General features: G+C 38.9%; 1 protein-coding gene across 1 annotated transcript in view; it reads right to left on the reverse strand.

The window, feature by feature from the left end:
- Window positions 1-22,740, reverse strand: part of LOC139721220 (unconventional myosin-If-like) — a 113,784-nt gene that overhangs the window by 34,564 nt on the left and 56,480 nt on the right. Inside the window, exons 16-22 of the mRNA XM_071632543.1 lie at window positions 22,352-22,458; window positions 20,494-20,592; window positions 18,272-18,416; window positions 17,700-17,814; window positions 16,821-16,990; window positions 15,843-15,988; window positions 12,935-13,084 (exon numbers count right to left, since the gene is read on the reverse strand). Of these exons, the coding sequence (XP_071488644.1) occupies window positions 12,935-13,084; window positions 15,843-15,988; window positions 16,821-16,990; window positions 17,700-17,814; window positions 18,272-18,416; window positions 20,494-20,592; window positions 22,352-22,458 (932 nt within the window). The remainder of the gene's footprint in view (window positions 1-12,934; window positions 13,085-15,842; window positions 15,989-16,820; window positions 16,991-17,699; window positions 17,815-18,271; window positions 18,417-20,493; window positions 20,593-22,351; window positions 22,459-22,740) is intronic.

The raw sequence follows: 22,740 nt of genomic DNA on the forward strand, positions 1-22,740 counted from the left end.
AAAAGTGAAATTTTAACATTTTCTCTTGACCTCTGACCTTTGACCTTTGACCTCATGACTCAAAACTCTCTCTGGAGAATCTTGATTTGGTATTACATGTATACACCAAGTTTCAAGAAAAAGCCTCTAGGCATTGCATAGATATGGGGGAAATAGTGAAATTTTGAGCATTTGACCTTGACCTTTTGACCTTTGACCTCGAGCATGTGCGCTCAAAAGTTGATAGACACAACTTCGTCCACTCATGCATATACATACCAAGTCTCATTAGGATACCTTCAATGTTTTTTTAGTTACGCTGTCCACAAAATTCATTAAGGACGGACGGAAGGACAGACAACCCGAAAACATAATGCCTCCGGCGACACTTTGTGGCGGAGGCATAAAAAACAGATACAAAAGTACACATTGTAGGGGAACATATGCACCAAACAAAAACAAAAAAAACAAACATCAGCCCATTCACAAACTGGGCATTTGTGTGGCAAAAATTTGTGTATCAGTAATGATAAACTGGTACACATCTGCTTCAACAGGGCTAACAATCTCTGCAGATAGCAGATGTACTGGTACACTCTCAGAAATTTATTATGAGGCAAACATAATGATTTGGTTCAAAATTGGGAAAATTGCACATGCTAAAATGCAATTTCGGACATTGAATAAAGCACTTTTTATTTCAGAAACACATTTTCTTACTCTACATTTACAATGTATAAAGAAAAATCATACTTAATGCAGTGAAGGAAAAAAAAACAACACACTGTGATATCAGAGCAATAGAATGAAATGACTGTAAGGTACAGTACCACAACTAGCACATTATCTGAGGCTTTGGAATAAATCTCTGTACCTTCTAAAATATACAATAAAATGGCTCATGTAGCCTTGGTTTCATGCATCATCATAAGATTACACTTTCTTGAGCAGACAAGTGATTCTGAAAAACAGTTGCTGTGAATGATAGTGGCATTTTTGGTGTGAATTGTAACCAGTTATTACACTGCTGTGAGCAAAACTGGCATTAATTACACAATGTTAACAGTCTGATTTCATGATGTTAAAATCACATTGATCATTCTCACTGTAAAAAAAAAAGTCAAAATCACTGAAAGAGAACACAATTAACCAAAGAGTAGGTCCTACAACATTCCAAAAAGTGAGACTGAAGTTTTGGCATAGAAACAAAATACAGCCATTTCCTGCTAATCCCATATTTTAACCCTTAACCCATGGTGCGCCTTGACTGTCCATTGACACGGAAAAACCCCATAGCACTGTACACAATGCTATGAGGTTAAGAGTCCCCAGCACAGAGAGGGTTAAAGAGATGGTACAGTTTCGGTTAACGCTGGGCTTGAGGTTTCCAACTTTTTGTGACAATGATTTTTTTTTAGATGATGAGAAACCTCTTATGAAATAGCATATAATTGTAAGAGGAATTCAAATTTGTTGGTTTTTTTTTTAATGAAAATTGGTTTTGAAATTGCTGATATCCAAAACAAAGTGATCCTAATAAAAGGTAGGACTCACCTTTAAGTAGGGTCGCTTTGTTTTGTTTTTGGACATCTTAGCCATTTCAAAAGAGATTTTCATCAAATAAACACTGAATTCCTCGTAAAATTGTATGTCTTTTAACATTTCATAAAGGGGTTTCTAAGTATTTCAAAACAGTTGAATGCTGAATTATCACCTCAACCAATATGATACCATCCCTTTAATGTGTCTTACAATACTGTTGACATTTAAAGGGCACACATCTATCCACGTGAATGTAACTTAAGACAAAATAAAAAGCCTTACATGAGCCATTTGGGCTGTTCATATGGCACAAAGCCAATTCACAGCTATCTTTAAAGCTCTAATAATTGCAGTCACTGGATTCCCCTGCTTCTATACATAACAGGAAAATCTCCACTGAATGCCATGTCTATTAACTAAGGGCTTCTTATTTTCAGATGCGTGACATATGACTTGCACCCAACAAAATGTCAGGAGTTCAGAGAGATTTCACACTACAATGAATCATCCACCCAGTAGCAGACAAAAAATGTGTGGACAGAATCCACACATAAGAATCCATGGCAGACTTTTAAGAGGCTTCCTACCTACAAACTCTATTTTTACTCACGAAAACTGTTCCATCTCTACTTTGACTTCTTTGCAATAGGAGGTAAACATATCGCCTTGTTTGTGATGTCGTATCACTTGAATTTACGTTGAAGGGAAATTTGCACAATGCACCTTTCTGGGAAGTTCTTAAATAGTCCATAGTGACCTGAATATATAGTGACAGGAATACAAGATTACAGTAATCTTGAGGTAGGTATTTCTTGGTAACCACAAGAGAAAAAAGGAGTTTTCTGAATAAGGACCTAAATAGGAAATCCTACGTAAATGTCAAACCGCGCATGGCCTCTACATCAGATAAGCTGGTCATCTTCTATGGCTATTCAAAAGGTTTTAGGGGAACTCTAAAATTTAACGGATGTTTCCTTCCGCCAGAGTTTCATCTCGCGAAATCTAGGCGGGAAACCAAGCTTAGAGGGAAAAGGGGACCACAAGACAAGATCAAAGATTAGTGGCTTGATTTTTTTTCTTCTCTCTCTCTTTCTTTCCTACAGGTTCGCCAAGCTGAATCAAAGTGGGCACACATAACTTTCTACATGCACTTCACTTGTCAATTACATGAATTTCCTATCGAAAGTTAGTCAGTTGTATATCAATTATCATGACATTAATTTTTAGCACGAAGTGATGCAAAAGTTGTACCTTGGGTATCTACTACAACATGTAAAGTATGAAACTCGATCTACAGGACTGCCACATCTTAACCATTAAAACTATAATCTCCCTGTCCCTTAGATATTAACACCAACAAATACATTTGGATACATGCTTGCAAAGACCTTAGAGATAAACAAACATACTTTATACATTGTCTTAATATCTTATAAAGATTCTACTTGTAAAACATATTTGTTTTTTGATATCTATTATTCACTTTTTTCAATACAGAAATTGCACAAATGGAGCTGATATCAATGGATACATTTAATCACAGTACCTCAAAATCATCATTAAATCTTAAAATTGAAAACACCCACACACACACACACACACACACATACACACACACACACACACACACAATATCCGATGGTACACACGGTCATGGGATAAACTCCAGATTTGTAATCCAAGAACCGCTGCAGACCTTGGGATAATTAAGCCAATTATTCGGCAGGATGATCTTCACACGTTCCCTTCCAACCACAGCGAACTCCCCCGCCCCCATCATGAAGCATGAGTCATTTGGGTCTCTTCTCCCCTCATCCCCCCCCCCCCCCAAAAAAAAAAAGCTGACACACCTCCAAGAGACAAACATCCTTTTCCAGGAGCGGTAGTGCTCTCCCACATGTCCCCCTCCTCCCCCAAGACATCCTTAAAGTGTGGTTTCTTCGATCCCCTGTTGACCCCTCCTTAAAGTGAAAAATCCACCCCTGTTCAAGTCTACTTTCATAATATAGAGTAAAAATCATGCAAACAGAAAAGTGAAAGTTTAATTAAAATCAAATATAACGTCAGAAAGTCATAAAATTTTGAAGACTCATATTCTAGCAGAGCAGTCATATTAGTCACAATCATATGTTCGACTTAGTTATCAAAGGTGGTGCTGTAACGGCCTCACAACTTCTCTAATAGTGGGTACACAGAACAGTTACAAAGTCATTCTATTGATCACATATTTTCGCTTGATTTTTATTCCACTTATGAAAAATTGGCTTGAACACAAAGATGACTTTCAGTTTGTGACTGCTATTCCCATAAACAAAGTAATCAGTGGTATTACATGTAAAAGAGATGAAAGCAAATGACTGTTGGTACAAGGGGGCACTGTCATATTCATCACAGTTCCTCAGTGTTTGGCAGTGAGTACGGCCCTCTTTCTGTAGCTTTCCTCTCATTTATTGTCAGTATTCAACATCACACCGTGGTGAGTCTGTGAATTGGTCACACTGCCATTTTGAAACTTGACAAGCCTGTATCATTTGCAGACCACTGCAGTGCTCTTCAATCAAAAAACAACTTTTGCTCGGGCGAAAGTTATTGTTAGCCTAGGAAAACAACATCTCTATGTGCGTCAATGTTCCCAACAGCTTTCGTCGCATCGCAAAGCCTTTCCCGGTTACCATAGAAATATGGGTCGATGGCTTTCGCCCAGCTGCTGTCTGGAGATTAAGAATTTCCAAATCCCCCATGAGAGGATGCAAGGGACGATGGTTGTGTCTCCTTGCAACGAAAACATCGAACTCGCATCTGTCGTCCAAATTGAAAACTTCCACACAGGACCGATAGTCAGAAGCATGCAGCTCATCGAGGGTCAGTCATTGACTCAAATCACCCTTCCACAGCTGGGGAGGTGCTTGTCCTCCACATCTATCCCAACCACCCAATCCTCCTTCCCATTTCACATCTGCATCTCAAAGAACCAATATTGCAGACGATATCTACGCATAAGACAAAATTAGGTCTGAACAGGCCTGTCTGATGTGTTTACACTCAGAGCTTACATTTCTCTTAACCCCGCCCCCTACATGCCCCATCTGTGCCACATCACTGCCAATACGTCAATTCTCAAAAACTTGGCCATTACAATGAAAGTGTCCCTGATAGAATTTCAGTCCATTGTTCATCGTGAACATAGTCTGTTTGCCAAATCTATCTGTTGTAAAATCCATTTGGATCACTTGATTTGAAATAAATACATTTAATTCAATTCAATTCAAGAATCATTTGAAACAAATGATTTGAAATATATACATTCAATTCAATTCAACAATCATTTGGATCAATTAATTTGAAATAGATACATGCACTTCAATTTCAGAATCAATTCAAACTCTTTCTGTCAAAGTCACATCATCTCTAAACCAAAATCCAAGTCTCTACAAAGTCGGTATGGTACTAGACAATAATGCCCTCTCTGGAAATCTCTGAAGTCCCATATATCATTCCAGGGCCCCCTCCTTTCCCCCTATGTGTCAAGACATTGCCAGCGCACTGGCAAAGTCTGCACAAAAGTTTGGCTGTGACCAAAAAAAAAAAAAAAGACAACAAGTCTTGTGGTTGTGACAAAAATTTCTTTGACAAGTCCGCAGTTCGATCATTCTTGTCTCTGCTCCCCCCCCCCCCTTCCTCTTTTTGCTCCCCTGTCAAACTCATGACATCACTGACTTGAAAATCTGTCTACATCTGGTCCTAAGAACAAGGAGTCTATTTCATACTTTCTTCATTTTTTGACAAGCTCACTTTTCCAGCTGCCCCGCCCCTCTTTCCTGCTTCCCCTCCCCTTCCTCCTCCATCAGTCCATTCAAATTTTGTCATGAAAATGATTTCTCCATCTAGCAGCTTAATTCCTCATCTCTCCCTCTTTCCAAGGAATATCATCTATGACATACCGACACACATCTTGGAAAACTTGATCTGAACAACTACATCCCCTCTGACACAATCACACTTTCCAGCCAACCCCTCCCTCAACCCCTCACCCCTCTCCCCCTAATTCATTTGAGAATTTGTAATTCTTTCCATTCTAATCCCTTACTGTACTCATTATATTTACTACATAGATGTATGTCAGTTCCTCCGACAAGGTATTTTGACTTCTGCCCCAAATAATGTTTTATACATAAACAATTTCTTCCCTTTGGAATGAAACTTGTCAGAGTATCTTTTTATTTGAAAAATACTTTCCATTATGAGAGTATGCACTCAGGCAGAAATAAATGTTCCTCCTACAGGCAAATAGTCAAAACATTTTCCTCAGAGCTACAATAATATCTTTCACAAGGAATAACAAAAAACAATTGTAATGTTAAAGAATGATGTCTTGTGAAGTACATGTACAGCAAGTGGATTTCAGCACATGTGTTTGCATGGTCCCAATATCCTACACTGGCACCAACTCATAGTTAATTATTCCCACTAATGTTTGATAGTTCCTCTTAAAATACATTTATGCATCTCTCGATCGACACTACAAGAAGGCTTTCAATTGGACAGTTGCACCACACACTGGAGTCATCATGGAGCGGGGCCCCTGGTGATTACCGTAGAGCACATAATCTCTGTAACTCCCTCTGGTCTGGTGTTCATTTGACTCTGTAGACCGCAAAACTTGACGCGTTATGTCGAAAAAGATGTAACATGTCTGACATCTGACAGATTGTGCTGATATCCAAACAGGTTGAGTTCAAAAGTGCACACTGTCACATGACACACATCTCAATATTCTGAGAGTCTCTTATTTCAGCATCTAATATGCTGAAAGAAGAGACTCTGAATCAACTGAACACATTTTCATTGTGAATGCAATAGTGGGTTTTTATGAAGTATTTGTTCCATTATCATCATCTTTACTGAAGGATATGGGAAATTTCATTTAGAGGCACTATGACTAGTTGATCAGCTTTCTCAAAATGCCCATGGAGGTCAAGCAAACACTTGCCAAGTGAAGCAACCTTTTTTTTCTCGTTCTCCACCATGGTCACACAAACAAACAAACAAACAACAGCCACACTCACTTGGACTGACTAAAATTAATCAACTGCATAATGTGATTATTCAATGTGAAACACCTGTCTTTGAAACTTGTCGGCAAATATAAAAACAACATCAATCCACAGCTCATATACACTCAGAGTCATCAAGGGTGAAATGAAAGCATAAATTGTCCAAATCTGGGACAATTTGCCACCATCCTGATGCTACAGTGGCATCCTTGTTGGTGATGCCATGGCAAACTTTCATTTCTTTCTCTCAGACTCCCAACCTAATGAAGAGAAATTGACAAACTTTTAAACAATATAATATGTTGACTTAATTGGTCAATATGTCCACTTACAGTACAGATATAAACAGTATGTGACTGAGATATTCTTTCACTCAGTCAAAGCATACTTTATATTGACTGGCTGGCAGTGGCAAGAGATCATAGCAGTTGAAGAGAAGGAAGCTGTAAGAGAGTAAACTTGCTGCCATCACAATACGCCACTCATCTGGACTACTTAGGGTGGGATTTCACGGAGCACGCGAACGATTTGCGAAGGACGCGAATGACAAAATCCAACATTCGGAAAAGTTTTTCTCCGAATGTTTTCCGACAATGAAGCCGAAAACTATTCTTGCGCAATTTGTGCGAAGTTTCCACGACGTATGTGCGAATGTCGTGTGTATCATTGCTAAAGTACAGCATGTTACGTACACGAAGAACACGCGACGGAAATGCGAACAACGAAAAATTTTCAATAATCATGGGAGAAAATGTACCCAAGGAGAGGTGGAAGCTGTCTTGAGTTGAATTTTTTTCTTTCCTCTATTTCTCCTTTCTTTTTCTCTCATTTCTCTATCGTGTGCTTGCCTACATTCTTTTTCTTAATACCTATCTCCACTATAGTAAGGAGCATTTGATTTTTTTTTTCAGTTCCTCCGACACATAATCTCTATAGTTCAAATGAAATTTTACATAGTTAAGATATATTCTAAGTGTATTCTGCGATTTTTTTGTATATCAAACATCTCTTTATCTTTGCTAGTCTTTAATTTCTTTTGTTACTATAGTTGTTAATAATTCTTTGATGTTTAGATGTATTCTACAATTTTTATCTGCAGAAAACGTATAAATCATGCATCACCCAAACGTGCGCTCAACGTAGCGAGAATGTCTCAAAAGGTACGCGAACCGTTTGCGATTACGTTGTCAAATGATCGGAAAAACTTCGCAGATTTCGCGTAACATACGCGAGACATTCTCCAAAGTTTCGGAGTCTGTTTGGGGTTTCACGAACATTTTGCGAACATCGCGCGTGTCTTGCGAAGGTCTTGCGCATATGACGAAGCTTTCAAGACAATTTCGAGAACAATTCACGAGCAAATCACGACCAAGTGTGCGGAAAAGGTTCGCAAAAAATTTCAAACTTTTTTGAAATTCTCGCCGAAGTAAAAACGACATTCGCGAACAACTGACGACGCTTCCGAACGCTCACGACCGTTTGGCGAACTTTTGCAGACTAAAATACGAATGCTGGATTTTGCCATTCGCGTCCTTCGCAAATCGTTCGCGTGCTCCGTGAAATCCCACCCTTAGGGTTTGCTTTTGGTGGCATACTCGACTGCTTGGCAGCAGTCCCACCTCTGTTTTGTGAGCTGGGAGAAGTGCGACCACAAAGACACGACTCAATTTAATTCCGTGCAACTTCACGGAAATGGCCTTCGCCACATGACTCTACCTTTTGCAGCCCACTGCAGCTGCCCCAGTGTAACCGCAGCCTAGAACGGGCATCTTAGCACTGCTTGAACCCTTGACTTACGTTGTATGAGTCGCTGGTCAGGATTGCACACTACTTCTAATACTTCAAGACTCCCACACATTACATAACACCCAGTTTGGGGCAGATCGCACTTGCTGAAGAATACACAACTTGCCCGTTCCTCCTTAACTTGTTTCCAAAAGTGATTTACTTTTTTTTCAAGGAAGAATGGGATCATCAAACTCATTCACATAAATTCAGAGAAAGGGCAATGACCCTACAGCACTTTAAGCAGTCCATCATTCATGTACAGATAATACAAATATGCAATGTCCTCATTACATATTGCACACTTGTCAAAAGAGGGGAATTTCAGGCTAATATCTCACTACATCTTTAAATGAAAAGAAAAAAAAAATTCTCGATGACAAGTCTTCAATTTACAACCGCTTTCAAATTGCTAAAAGGAAATGAGAATATGTTGCCTTTTCAAATTTCACATCACTTGTGCTGTAAATCACTTCTCAAATTCTCTCTCGAACGCGAGATTCTGCGAGCGCCTAATAACGAGTGACAGAAAAACGTAATATTCTCATCGAAGTTCTCCGTCCGTCCTCGGATTCTCACTCCGGTCTGGGGACCGATTCCTCTGAGTCACAGATTACCTGCGAGAGGAAGATCCTGTCTGAAGGAATACGACTTAATTTGCTGGCAAAGACGATTTCACGCCGAGTCCATCTCGGCTGCCACATCAATCTGGGAAACGGAGGGACCAAATCAAAACAAGCCAGTTCCAGTAAGCCACATGGGGGGTCACGCAAATTTGCCCATTTCCCCTCTCAGGAACTGGTGATACCACGTTCCAAAGCTGCGAGGGACTTCCCATTTACGGTTTGGATACTCTCACTCATGTGAGAGTCTTACCAAGCTCCAATTGCAGGAATCTGCTGCCTGCATGATCTTTAATAGCCACATTTCCATTTTCAAAAATTATATTGGACAAAAAGGAAGCCTCATTGTGCATAGTCTGGACAGACTACATTACAAGATCATCATTTGCGTTAACTTAAATTGTACATCGATATACTGTAATAAACTTATTGCCTGTGAACTAAATGTCAGAGCTGTCTCATACATACACTCATCTAGTCTGGTGCCTTGTGGCAGAGTACACAAGAAATTGTATACTTCACTGCTTTCAGCAAAACTGTGCCAACATCATAAAAGAAAGGCATTTTTAAGAGATTTACAGTAGCACTAATTTGTATAACACAACAACTGACCATAGGATACACACAGAATGCGTTCATTCCAGGCTTGATCACACCATACAATGAAGACGACATAGATCGATCTCTGAATCAAGTAGGAATTTTTCAAATCCCTCAGTAGTTATATAATACAGTTGTATACTATTCAATTGGCTTCAGAGTTACACCCTGAAGTTAAAATCACATGACTATTACATGGCTGAGCTGGTCTGAGAATGTGAAAGTCTAATGTATGTAGAACATGATCTAAGGGGTACAGACAGAAGGGGGTGAAGAGGCATTACAATCCAAACAAATAAAGCTCATGAGACAAAATAAGGCTGGGTACTGTATTTCCTAGGGAGCAGAAACATTGTGACAGACGAAACAGCTATGAGCATCATGTCTGTAATGATGATAATAACCAATCCAGCATTTTGTAAAACATAATCGATCTGGTGACCTATTTTGAGGTGCAGAGGGTCATTAAGTAGAGTGAGTAGGTATACCTCTATGATTAGGGCGAGTTACATACACATTTAAGTATGATGGGGACACTACATCCTCAAGAGGACTGCAAAACATTTCTGACAGATGTCAACCCACTCTGGACTCCCACTTGCAAAAACAGCAAAGCAACTGCATCCTCCCAGTTGACACATTCTACAGTGAAGACAATGCATTCTACCTCACACCACCACAACAAGCATGTGATAATTGACTACTTCTTTTTTTAAGAAACAGGATAGGATAAGAGAGCTGTAAGAGGCGGACAAAACAGGTTGCCTTTTTGATGTAGTCAACCACGTCATTCCTGGTGACAGACATAAGGATGAGGAAGTGAGGAAACCACACGTATGGAGAATACGAACGATCAAGCGGTGTCTCTTAAATTTACGCTCATTCTCATGGAAGGGGGAGGGGAGTCAAAACAGCACCTCAGCAGTGGTTCTGGGAATCCATGTAACATTTCCTCAATTTGTCAACATGGAGGTTAACTTCCTGGAAAAATCACTTCTGGTCAACCTCCCAAGATAATGTACGCCATGTGACAAGGTGATCCATAATGACAGTCAATGTGTTACAGTTACGACCTGGTAGTAAAACCAAAACTGGCGGCTGATTGACTTGAGGTCATTATGCTTGTTTCATAAAACAAATCATGTGACCATGATGTTTCACTTGCTATATTTCAAAAATTTACTCTAAGGATCTTTATTTTGCTTTATCATACAGTGAAGATGGCCTCAAATATGAGAATAGTGATCATACTCTTTAAGTAACTTTTTGCATCAATACCAGTCTGAAAACAGCCTACATTAATACATATGTAGGAAGTCTGGGTGAACTTAGCTGTCAATGTAGTTTTCATAGAAGTTCACATTCACTCATAAACATACATGTAAGAGGCTATATTCTCTTCAAATAAAACCAGATGAAGTTTTAACTGGGTACTATCACCGCCCATTTTTAAAAATAGATTTTTTCCCTCTGTCCTTTTACATCTAGATGGCACCCCAGATCCTACTTCACACTGAAGTACATTATAGATTCTTCATTCTCTGCTCAATGATAAGCCTCAGATATGGCCAACTTCCAAAATATATGCTATAAACGACATCCATACATCCATATAGGATATCATTCCTTTAAGAAAGAAAGCTAGAAAAACAGATTGACTCAGGCAAAGGGTAAACCAATAAGACGTTGTAATCGCACAGCCGAGACACGTGGGGAGGGAGGAATGTTATCAGAGCTGTGTGGGGCTGGACAAGTTTAATATGAGGCGATAATGGGGCACACAGACATGACCGCTCGGGACAACATCGTACGGCCACGCCGGAGGTTTGCGCTCCGTATCCTGGGGATTTTGTTTCAGCGGGACGGGGGGGAGCGATGGAAGTGAGACCATTAAACCTCATTTCCTGTTTGATTGAGATGGGGTGCCAATCACACCCCCTCTCTCTCTACTTCTGTCTCTCTGCCTCATCTCTATCTCTCTCTTTCACTCTATCTCTTGCTGCAACACCTTATTTTCACAAAAGGAAAAAGCATTTAAACTAGTCTTGTATATAAGATTTGTGCTAGAAGAACTATCCACATTTTTTTTTCTTTTCTCTATTCTTATTATTTGTAGTCATACAAAAGAAGACATAGCACACCACAAATGCAGGAGAGATTTATTTGGACAAAATTATCATTCCAAGGATGGATTCAGATGATCCAGTCAAAAAAAAAAAGACACATGATACTTTCAAAACAGAACACACACCGCAAAATACTAGTCAGTCATATCTAAATGGTATTGGCATTTGGTTATGGAATATATAACATTCAGTTGATTACAAAGTATGTTTTAGACTTCGGCATGCCTGCAGCTTGACACTGTCCAGACCTGATTTTAATCTGAAATTCGTAATCAATTGTGCAGAAGGTAATTTAGCCAATTTTCCTCCAAATAACAATTATGCGTCAATGCCACATATTTTTGGTTCAACAACTTTGTGTTACTTGGATCATGATTTCTGACTTGTGCTGATTCTACTAGCATCATGACTGGAGCACACAGAAACACTATGCCCCTACGTCAATACACCACCGATCACACATTTAACTTTTGGTTTTGTTTATCTCTATTTCTCTGAGACAATCGGGGCTTGTGGCTGCAGTATCAAGGTCCTTGGAACGAGTGCTCAGAACACGCTGCGTGTCTGACGAGTGCTCACAGCTGCAGATGTCACTGTGGGGGTCACTGTCTAATCGGGGGCAGTCTGTTTGGTTGAAAACAATATGGTCAGCTGGACGGCAAATATTGTATCCCTGGCTTTCAGAAACCGAGGTCAAAAAAAGTGAAGGTTAATGGAGGGGCGGAGGGGGGAGGTGGGGACAGAGGCAGGGAGAGGTTACTGAAAGTGCCATGTGCACTTGCAGGTTTTATATTTTTGGCAAATATATCACATGTTTTGTGAACAAACATATGTAAAATTCCTCAATATGTAGCCACAGTGACAACGTAATAAAACCTTTAAAATGATCCACAATGGTAATTCATTTTGACATGTGCAATATCAAAGTCTCCATGTACATTGTGTATCTGGCAGTTCGTGCTAATGGATTACACACAAAACGTACATCTCTGCCAAGTAGTATCCTATGCCCATGATTTACGAAAACTTGACGAAACTGTCAAGTCTTGTCATAAAGAAAAACAGATCAGGAGATGAATACTGTATGAAAAGTTAAGAGAGCTACAGAGATATTGACATTTTGACAGAATAACAGACAACAGTCAGACAAAAATGCATGAATAAAGTCTATTGTGGAATGTCCCTCTCATTAGTTTGGGCCCTCCACACGTTTAACATCACTCACGAGTCGCTGAAGTTGACGACCAGCTTCTGCTGCAGCGTTTCGTTGAACTTCTTGTCGAGCACCGTCAGGAACTCTGTCTTAAAGACGGACTCTAGGAGGCTGTCGTACTCGTCCGCCACGTGGAGCACAAACATGTCATCTTGTAGAGTACTGGGTGTGTGAAGAATAAGAGAGAACGTAGCTTTTGATTTGCATGGCCAGAGAAATATAATGACTTGGTATAGAGAGGAACACAAAATAACGAGACACATCAGACAATCACATAAACACAAGAGACAGAAGTCAAGAGACAGCAGTAAGTTTGAAGCACAATAGATTAGAAATCATACAATTTACAAGAACATATTGGAGGGAATGTTACAAAATGATATTTTAAATGGACAGTGAACCAGACATGCTCACAGTAGAGACAGGGATGAAACAGACAGACAGACAGACAGACAGACAGACAGACAGACACTAAAAGCATGATGCAGCGCCACATTACGAATACATAATGGAATGCAGACTGTTTTTCTTTCAAGAGATTCGTTCTTGACATTGTATACTTCATAAGTTTAAAAGATTGTGTAGCATATGCTTACAAAAGATTGTTTGTTCGTTTATTTTTTCAAAATACTACATGTGAAATTGATTAACTGTACAACTATGTCTATGAATTTTTCCAGCACTCTATAAATCATCTACAACATAGGGACCAATGTCATTCCATGGCTTCTGAGTTTACTCTTATGTGTGAATGCAGCAAATGTCCACAATCATTTGAATAATCAGGGCATACATATGTAATGGAGATGAAATCACATAAGCGCATCACAAGAAGACACTAAAAGTGACTCCACATGTCTTACATACCACAAAAAGATACATTGGAATTACATGTTTCATTGAATCTTTATGCCAGAGGGACAGTACTCGAAATGAGAGAAGATTGCAAAGTTACGTTACTGAGGAAGATGTAGTTTTAGGCTGGAGATGTTGGCTTGCTACACTTATGATAGCCCATGTCTTACAAGAGTAAACTAATGATGAATCACTTCAAATTGTTCCATGAAAAGGGCAATGTATTAACTTTTTTTTTTCTCTGTCTCTCTGCATCTTTATGGCAGCATTTTGATAGCAATAGTCAACATTGACAGCATATATAACATCTTGGGTTTTTTGAGAGCAAAAAAAGAAAGAGCAAAAAGAAAGGAATTACAGTGAAAATATCCAGTCACTTCTGTCTAGCTGGGGAAGGGAAATTGCACGTGGGCTTAATGAGTCAATTAGTGATGTAACCCACATGGTGCAAATTCATCAGGGAAGTCCTCCGTAACTGCTACAAAAACTGATTGCGGGACATGAAAATAAATGTGCCAGCAAATTGGAACTAATTACCTGCTGATATTTATACAGCCTGATAAGAAATTTTTCTTTCCCCTCAAGAGTCGCAGACCTGGACAGATTCCAGAACAGCCCAGCAAACTTGTATGTAGGAACTAAATTGACTCAAGTTTGAAATTTAACTATGAACTGCTGTTTCCACTGAAATTTCAAACCCCTATTCGAAAATTCTAATCAATTTGTCACATCACCTTGCAATCATGTAAATACCCGCAACATGTGGAGAAGGGTGTGTGTACTTAGTTTTTCATTCTCTGTTGAGTTAGGAAGAATTTCTTGGTTGTGTGTTTTTTTTTTCTCATAATTGAACCAACCATATTAAGTCAAATTATGTGAAATATCTGAATTGTTGTTTTCATTCCACCCAGTACCAGAATGGACAAATGTGCACAGATGTCTATGCATGACGTATTCCCTGCTCATGGCGATTGTGTCCACTGTCAGAAATTAATCAGGATTTAGAATAACAGAGAAAGAAATTCACAAGAAAAAATAGGATGCCCAAAAAGCAGAAGGAGAAGAAGAAGAAGAAGAAGAAGAAGAAGAAGAAGAAGAAGAAGAAGAAGAAGAAGAAGAAGAAGAAGAAGAAGAATAAGAAGAAGAAGAAGAAGAAGAAGAAGAAGAAGAAGAAGAAGAAGAAGAAAAGAAAAAAAAAAGAAGAAGTACAGAAATTGAAAAGTAAAGGAAAACTTAAAGGGCCTCAGTGTGATGAATATCAGAACAGAGATTGAGATTGGGAGGGGGCAGGTGGGCAGATAAACAGATGAAGTTTAAATGAAACCCATGTATGAGTGTTTTAAAGGTCCTGTTTACCTTTGGGAGCTGTGATTTTAAAAATGTTCAAGATTACACATTTGATGCATATGTGTAGGTCTGTTGTATCACATCCTACCACATCCTACCATATAAAATTTTTGCAATTAGGCTTAAAATATGAGATATTAGTACTTTTCTCATTAAACCATAACTGTAGACGTTTAGTCTGGAATCATTTTGATTACAAGTATTGTTCACATTTTGTGTATTTAACAATATTGAACATTGATTATACAGATTCAAATTTTTACAGTAGTTGTTTCTGTCCCTAACTCACATTTTAAAACTATTTCAAAGCACTAATGCAGGGTCTTTGTTTCTTTGGCAAATGGTAAATTATGCCTTTAAGCTATGACACCTAAATTCTATTGATAATAAAATATTCCAAAAGAATCGGTCATAAAAAACCACATTTCAAGGTTTTCAAGTTCAAAATACTCCTCAACTATGCTCTTTGGGCCAGGAGGTGGACAAGGTATCAAGCGTTTAACTTTTGCGCAAAAATCATTATCTATTCTTTTTCTTTAAAGCAATATCACCGTACTTTGCAATTTTCTAAGCTTCACTGTGTGTGAATATCATTGTGACTTAAATTCACTTCTTCGGATCTTCTCACTGCTTTTTCTGCAGGTGAAAGTCATAACGAGCCCACACTCACACGACTGATACCAATGTTTTGAAGGCTTCAAGGGAAGCAGCACCTCACCTGAGCGACACACTTCGTATGTGATTGAGAGGAATCTTTCGCTTGATCACGTCCTTGATCTGCCCCTTCTCCGGCCCCTTCTTGATCTGCTCTCGACCAATCAGGTAGACGTTCCTTGCTGACAGGAGTAGGTCTCGTTTTGTTATCTGGGGGCAGCGGCAAAGAGGAACCAGTGAGTACTAGATCGGGAACACTTGGTAGAAAAACATACCTTGAATTCACCTCATCATTCATACTGAACAGTTGTCTACTATCGAAAGTGTGTATCTTCTACATGTCAACTAGTCTTTTCTATGTATCATCAAAATCATATATGTATTTATCAAATTATACATATTTTCTTTCAAATTGTCTTCTATTTTGTAGAATCATCATGATGATCACCATCATTGACATTATTACCAGATAATCACCATCATCATAAACTTCGTCAATATTTGGAGTAAATTTCAGTGAATGGGCCAAGAGCTGAGAATCGTAATGTTGGGTTCAACCTGTCAACATAGTTGGGAGTTGTGTTTGCCTGGATACTGATTAACTTTGATCAATATGTAGATGTATTATCCACACCAAAGTTCATTCCCTCTGTATGCATCTGACAATTAGAACATGTCCTTGCAAATCATGACACAAATACAAAACAAACCCAAAGTGTGCAAAGTGAACTTTAGCACACAATATAGGAGTGGTTCTAGGGAAATTACCCCTTGGGCAATTACCCCAGACCCTTCCCTTGACCCTCACCCTAATCCTAATCCTGAACCTAAATCTTATTCCTAATCCTAACCCAAACTCTAACCCTAAACCTAACCCTAGCCCTAATCTTTACTCTAAGCTATCACTAACCAGTATTTAGCCGGGGGTAATTATCCTGATATGACAGGAGCACAGAATAGCAACCTTCAATATTGAAATACAACATGCGAGCTCTCTTTCTATCTCTCTCTCTCTCTCATGAGGACGCCTTCTGTTGCTGACCTTGAACCGCCTGTCGTACTTGTTGACCTTGTCGGCGAACTCTATCCTCTCTCTCCGCGCCACCAGGGCCTGGAGGGAGACGTTGTGCTCGTAGCCAATGTAGTCACCGACAAAGTTGCGGTTGAGACTGTACCGCCTTCGTTCCTTCTTGTTGAACAGGATGTCGCTGGCTGCAGACGCACAGAGCAAATTGGCAACACACAGAGCAGATAGAAATATTATGAAACTTACTGGTGCATCAGAACATTTCATCATTTGTAACATAAACTCTTTGAGTCCTGAGGGAAATTTGCCTTCAGGCATTATCTTGCTGTCATTAAACCAGCATCTCCAAATGTTTTAATTGGAGAAGAGTTAGATGGAACTACATTATGTATTCATTTCATTAAATTTATACACAATCAGAAAGAGATTTAGAAAACTTTGCTTATCTGTGAGAGAAACAGGATAATTAATCCTGTAAAATGTGTTACCAACAAATAAACGGCATACGGCTCAAATGAAAGAGATTTATTACTCTAAATTATGAACCACTAACAATAAATGGTACGCATGATAATACAAAGATACTACACCAAACCATCAAAATGTGTTGTTCTTTTGTTTTGCTTTTTTGCTTTATAGGATGATATAAACCAGGTGTCTGCAGACACAGAATAGTCCAAGGCTTATGAATTAATGATTAGTGCAAATTTTAACTGCATAAATGTGCATGATATATTGCGTATGCCAAGAGACATTACAAAATGAATGTGCGCTGACTACTGCATGTGAAAAGTAAACCTATTTTGTGCTTGTTTAATTCACAGACTAAATTTAAACCATGGATTTTATTTTAGCTACTTTTGTAAATTTGGGCCAAAGAGTGCATTCTCCTACCTTGCTCTTTGAGCTTGAGATAGTAGTTGTGTGCATTGAAGCGACGCAGTGCCTTCTGGATGATACGGGCGTAGTAGTCAAACTTCCGCTCTCTCTGCTCCTCCAGAAGGAACAGCTGCATGTGAAAAGAAGTTATCATCCACCATTATCATCCTCATCATCACAAATACATAAAGAATATCATCCTTTCATAGATAAAAATACATCTAAATGCCATATCATTATCCATGGACTCCACTTTTAGCAAGGTATCATTACCTAAATTAGAAATTGCACAACAAATGCAATAACTTGCTACTCTTAAATGACCAAGTAAAACTGACTTCTTGATCACAGTGGAAAGAATTGATTTGCAGTTGACCACCGGGAGTAATGTGATGGACACCCACCAGCCCTCCCCCCCCCCCCCCCCACTTTGTGTCTGTAGCAACTAATAGGGGAGGAATCTCCACAGAATCATGAGTCAGTAGTTGAGGTAGCAGTAGCTTTTGAACAATGTGTCTCCAGTCAACAGCAGTCAACAATAGATGTGAGTGTGCAATGGATGAAAAACAATCTTGACAAGACCTCACCGACTCTGGTTTCCTGATGAACACTTTGGTCTTGCCCAGTTGGAACTCATCTGCATCCATGTTCACTGAACGTAGAAGATGGGTGACCCCCGCCTTCACATCTCCACGCCAGTGCGGCCACGTCTCGGTCGTCAGGATAGCATACCTGTTAGATGAAAGATATAATCATAATAATAATGATATTCACCCGACTTCTATGCATGCTTGAAATGCAGATTGGTGACAAACGTGTAGTAGCTGATAGGAAAAGATCCACAGCAGCAGAATTGTAAGCTAATGCATCTTTATTTTGTTACGGGCTAAAACAGGCATCGGAAATTTTGGTGGGAGAATAGGTATGTTAATACCGACATATTTTTCTGAATGATGGTGCTTGTTTCTGATTATGAAGAAATGTGTCTCCTTCAACGATATTGCAGTTGTTGATATCAATCACAGAGTTATATGAAAGCACAAGCAAATACAAGTATGGAATCAGCTCTTGGCAGTATTCATTTCATTCATTTTGGGTCAGTAGAGTACAAGCTTCAGCCTGAGCTGTTCTTCAGCATGTCCATGCAAAGACTAAAAAACAAACAAACCAAAAACAAACACAAACACAGATACCATGATATAAATTTACAAAGTGATATAAATGAACATGTCTCTGATATCTTGTCTCAGATATCTATTATTCTTGTTATGTCGGACAAGTTATCCTCTTCTATACGCCCTGGTAGGGCGCTGAACTGTGTATACTTCGTAGTTGTTTTTACTGCTCTTCTATTCTTAATTCAATGTAACTTTTATTCGACAATAGCAACACTGTATCATGTCTATGTGTGCGTGAAATGTGAATACATCACTGTAATCTATAATCATATGTACACCTGTATGTATTTACTGTGAGTTTGATCTGGCAAGCCTGGTATCGGAAGGTTTCTATCACCCTCTTTTTCCTGCTCTTTCTGTCTCTCCTATTATCCCCCTGACCCACGAGCATCATGTTGGACCCCCTTTTTTTATTGCATTAACGTATTGTATTATCGGTTGCCAAAGGGTCAAGCTTATAGCTTATTATTGGCGACCGTTCTGTATGGCAATTCATAACACATGTATTGTAATTTTGTCTTAAATGTATTTGTAATCAAAATTGTTGGAAACTAGCTATAATGAGTTTCATATTTGTATATCATTACGTTTGATTACGTTGAAAAAAAAATTGTAAATGATGCCATACGGAAAATGAATAAATCAAATCAAATCAAATCAAATCAAATCAAAAAATCACTGAAAAGAAGAGAGAAAAAAAAGGAAGGCAAACACATAGAATGACTAACTACAGCAAGAACACACAATTATAAGATGCAGTCTCAAGATTACAGTGAGAAGACCAACCAGGGCTTGTTTAACTTAGCAAGCATGGCTTGTCACTCGCTGCTGCAGATCCCGGCATCTCCCTCAATTTGTCTTTATTATGTAAAACATATACATGTACATATATATATTATCCTGCGTTCCTTGCTTGCATTTCCCTCGCAAGAACAGGGGATTTCTTTGTCCATACTAAAATATAGGTATCTATAAATGATATATCTTTACTTTTTTTTTGTATAGTGAGAACAACTCTAATTTCTGCAAATCCCCTCTCGTATGAGTCGCCTGCACTTATTTAATACTTATAAACTTGTGGTTTAAATTCATTTTGAAGATTTTTATGACTCCCACTTTCTGGCTCTAAATTTCTACTTTAAATTCTTTTTTGGCTTGAAGCCCGCAGGTGTACTCGTACTGATATTAGTAAGTGTGTGCGTGGTTGGAGATGTATGTGTGTAAGTGTTTGAGTATATGTGCACATGGGTGAGTTAATGTGCGGTACACGCGCGCATGTGTTGTATATTAATTTGAGTTTGCTTAACTAAAGAATTTGAGGTATTCATAAATATCATATAGCTCCCTCGTGGAGACCTATTTAGCTCCTTTGTGGAGACAATATGAGCTCCCCCGTGGAGACTTAATGACCTCCTTTGTGGAGACAATATGAGCTCCCTCGTGGAGACGATATGAGCTCCCTCGTGGAGACTTGGTACATATATATTCAATAATCTTGTTTACATTTTTCTAAGATTCATAATGTCTGTTTTATGTTAAGTGCTGTCTGGGGAAAATTATTTGTATAGGGCCCCATTTTTCTCTCTCTTCTTTCTTTCTATAAAACAACACCAACAACATGGCCAACTCACCTCCTGAGAAACTTGTCAAATTCTCTCCTGTAGGCGAATCCAGCTCGCCTCACTCGAATGTTCTCCTTCAGTCCAAGGTACTCGACTTGATGGTACACCCTAAAGAAGACAATATATACATACATATATTTTTCAAACCATACCTTCAATTTCATGATGTTCACACTGCAGTCAGTCTGGTCCATGTCACCACTAAACAATGTGTAACTGTCATGCAGTTGCACAACAACATCACAAACTTTGCAAAGTCCTAGTGCATGCTTGTTAACTTTACAAAATCATCATTTAACTTCAAGTTTTCTCACTCTGCAGGGTTGAACCTTTTTTTATTCTATTATCAATGAAATGAATGAAAATGAATGAAATGAATGAAAATGAATGAAATGGCCTTTCCTCAACCTGCCTGGTCTGTGATATCTAATGAGGCAAGACCTGATACTCTAATGTCCTCTGCGAGTGTCTCTTCCAAAGTCTTATGGAGTTTGTCTCATGGTCTGAAGCCAGACACTTTGTCTGCAGTCTTCTGTAACCAGCAGCTTTCATCTCATCTTGCCAAACGCCTGTACCATCTTGGTTTACATGCTCTTACTGCCTGTCGTTTAGATTCAGATCTAAATACTAGCCAAGCCATACATGCTGAACCATTGGTAGCAAAAGCTTACTGCTCAATGATTATAATCTTTTATTTTTCAATATCACGCCATAACATAAAACTAAATGTTTACCTAACATACAGCAAATGTGACAGATTTCCATGTGCATGTTTAGGATGTCTCAGAACTCCTCTCTTCCTGGTATATCCCAATCTAATGCTTAACTGTATCAATGCCTATGAATTTAATATTTAGTCACAAACATAAAGTTCTACTTGCATTCACAAAAACATTCATATTGAAATAACTGTTTTTCTGTACATGCTTATAAATACACAAATACAGCTAAACATAATTGCCACTGAACATGACAATGCACCTTGAAGAATTTTAGAAATATTCTTACCACACACTGAAATGTGTTTTTCAAAGTTGCAATTGACAAAGTGAACCTGAAGAGATTTCATCTTTCATCTTTCTCTCAAATTATTTAGCTTCCCTTCTTTCAAGGAAAAAAAATCTCATTCTTTATTCCTTTTTTTTTCTAACACTATAGTCTCATCTCTCCTTGACTTACCTTCTTCCTTAATCTCATATGTCCTCCTTTCATTTTTTCCATTCCATGTTCCATAGTCTGCACTGCTCATTGACTTTGTTTATCTCCCTTCGTTTCATGAAACTGTTGGAACTTCACGTCTATTTCCCTTCTCTCTCCTATCTCCATGACTTTTCAACCTTGAACTTCTTCCTCTCTCCACTCCTCTCTGTTTCATCTTTCTCCTCCCAACGATTCCCAAACTCTTTACCTGATTTTTACTCTATTCTCCTTTACAACTCTCTCTGTTTCCTATTCTCCCGTCTCCACTAGCGCAACTTCAACTCCCAGCTCACCACTGCCCCTGGGGGGTGTTTCATAAAGCTGTTCGTAAAGTTACGAACAACTTACGAGTGACTAGTGATCAGTTCTGAAGTGCTATACATGTACTTATCAGAATTTCAATAATTCAGCACAAGAACTGATCACCAGTCGCTCGTAAATCGTTCGTAACTTTACGAACAGCTTTGTGAAACACTCCCCTGGATTGTTACTATTTGCCTTCCTTACACTCTCCCTATGTCTCGTCCCTCCTCCACTCTCCTCTTTCTGTAGGCTCCAGCCAAGCAACGGTCCCAGTAAAGACTATGTATACGTGGTGTTACCGCAAACATCTCTTCCTCAAATCTCTTGAATCTTTTCTCATCACAGACAAATATTTTATCATTACCTTTTCTCCTCCCAGTCATGGGGTCTCTTCGTCTCGTTGGGTTTGATGCAGCGGATGTAGTGTGGGGTGCACTGCATCAGCGTTGTTACCAGTTTATTAGCTTGGGTCTGCATACAATAAGAATCACATGAACAAAAGTTTATTGACAGGCCTCGATTTAACCTTGTGACAGGAATTGACATGAATTCGTGGTAAACCTGTCTCTTGTTCTGATCATCAAAGTTTGGAGTTAGGAGTACAAACAGAAGGAATGATTATTTTTTTCTTAAATTTCAGGATATTAAATTTTTAAGTCATCATAAGCCCAGCAGTCCCCTTTAAAGGACCTGGTAACATGGGGATGCCATGAAGTAGTATCTAACGATGGCTGGCCTGGATCAGGCATATTT

This window comes from Diadema antillarum, unplaced genomic scaffold (assembly GCF_040938485.1).
Source record: "Diadema antillarum isolate AM-2024a unplaced genomic scaffold, OU_Dant_1.0 scf00000140, whole genome shotgun sequence".
In the NCBI taxonomy this organism is placed as follows: Eukaryota; Metazoa; Echinodermata; class Echinoidea; order Diadematoida; family Diadematidae; genus Diadema; species Diadema antillarum.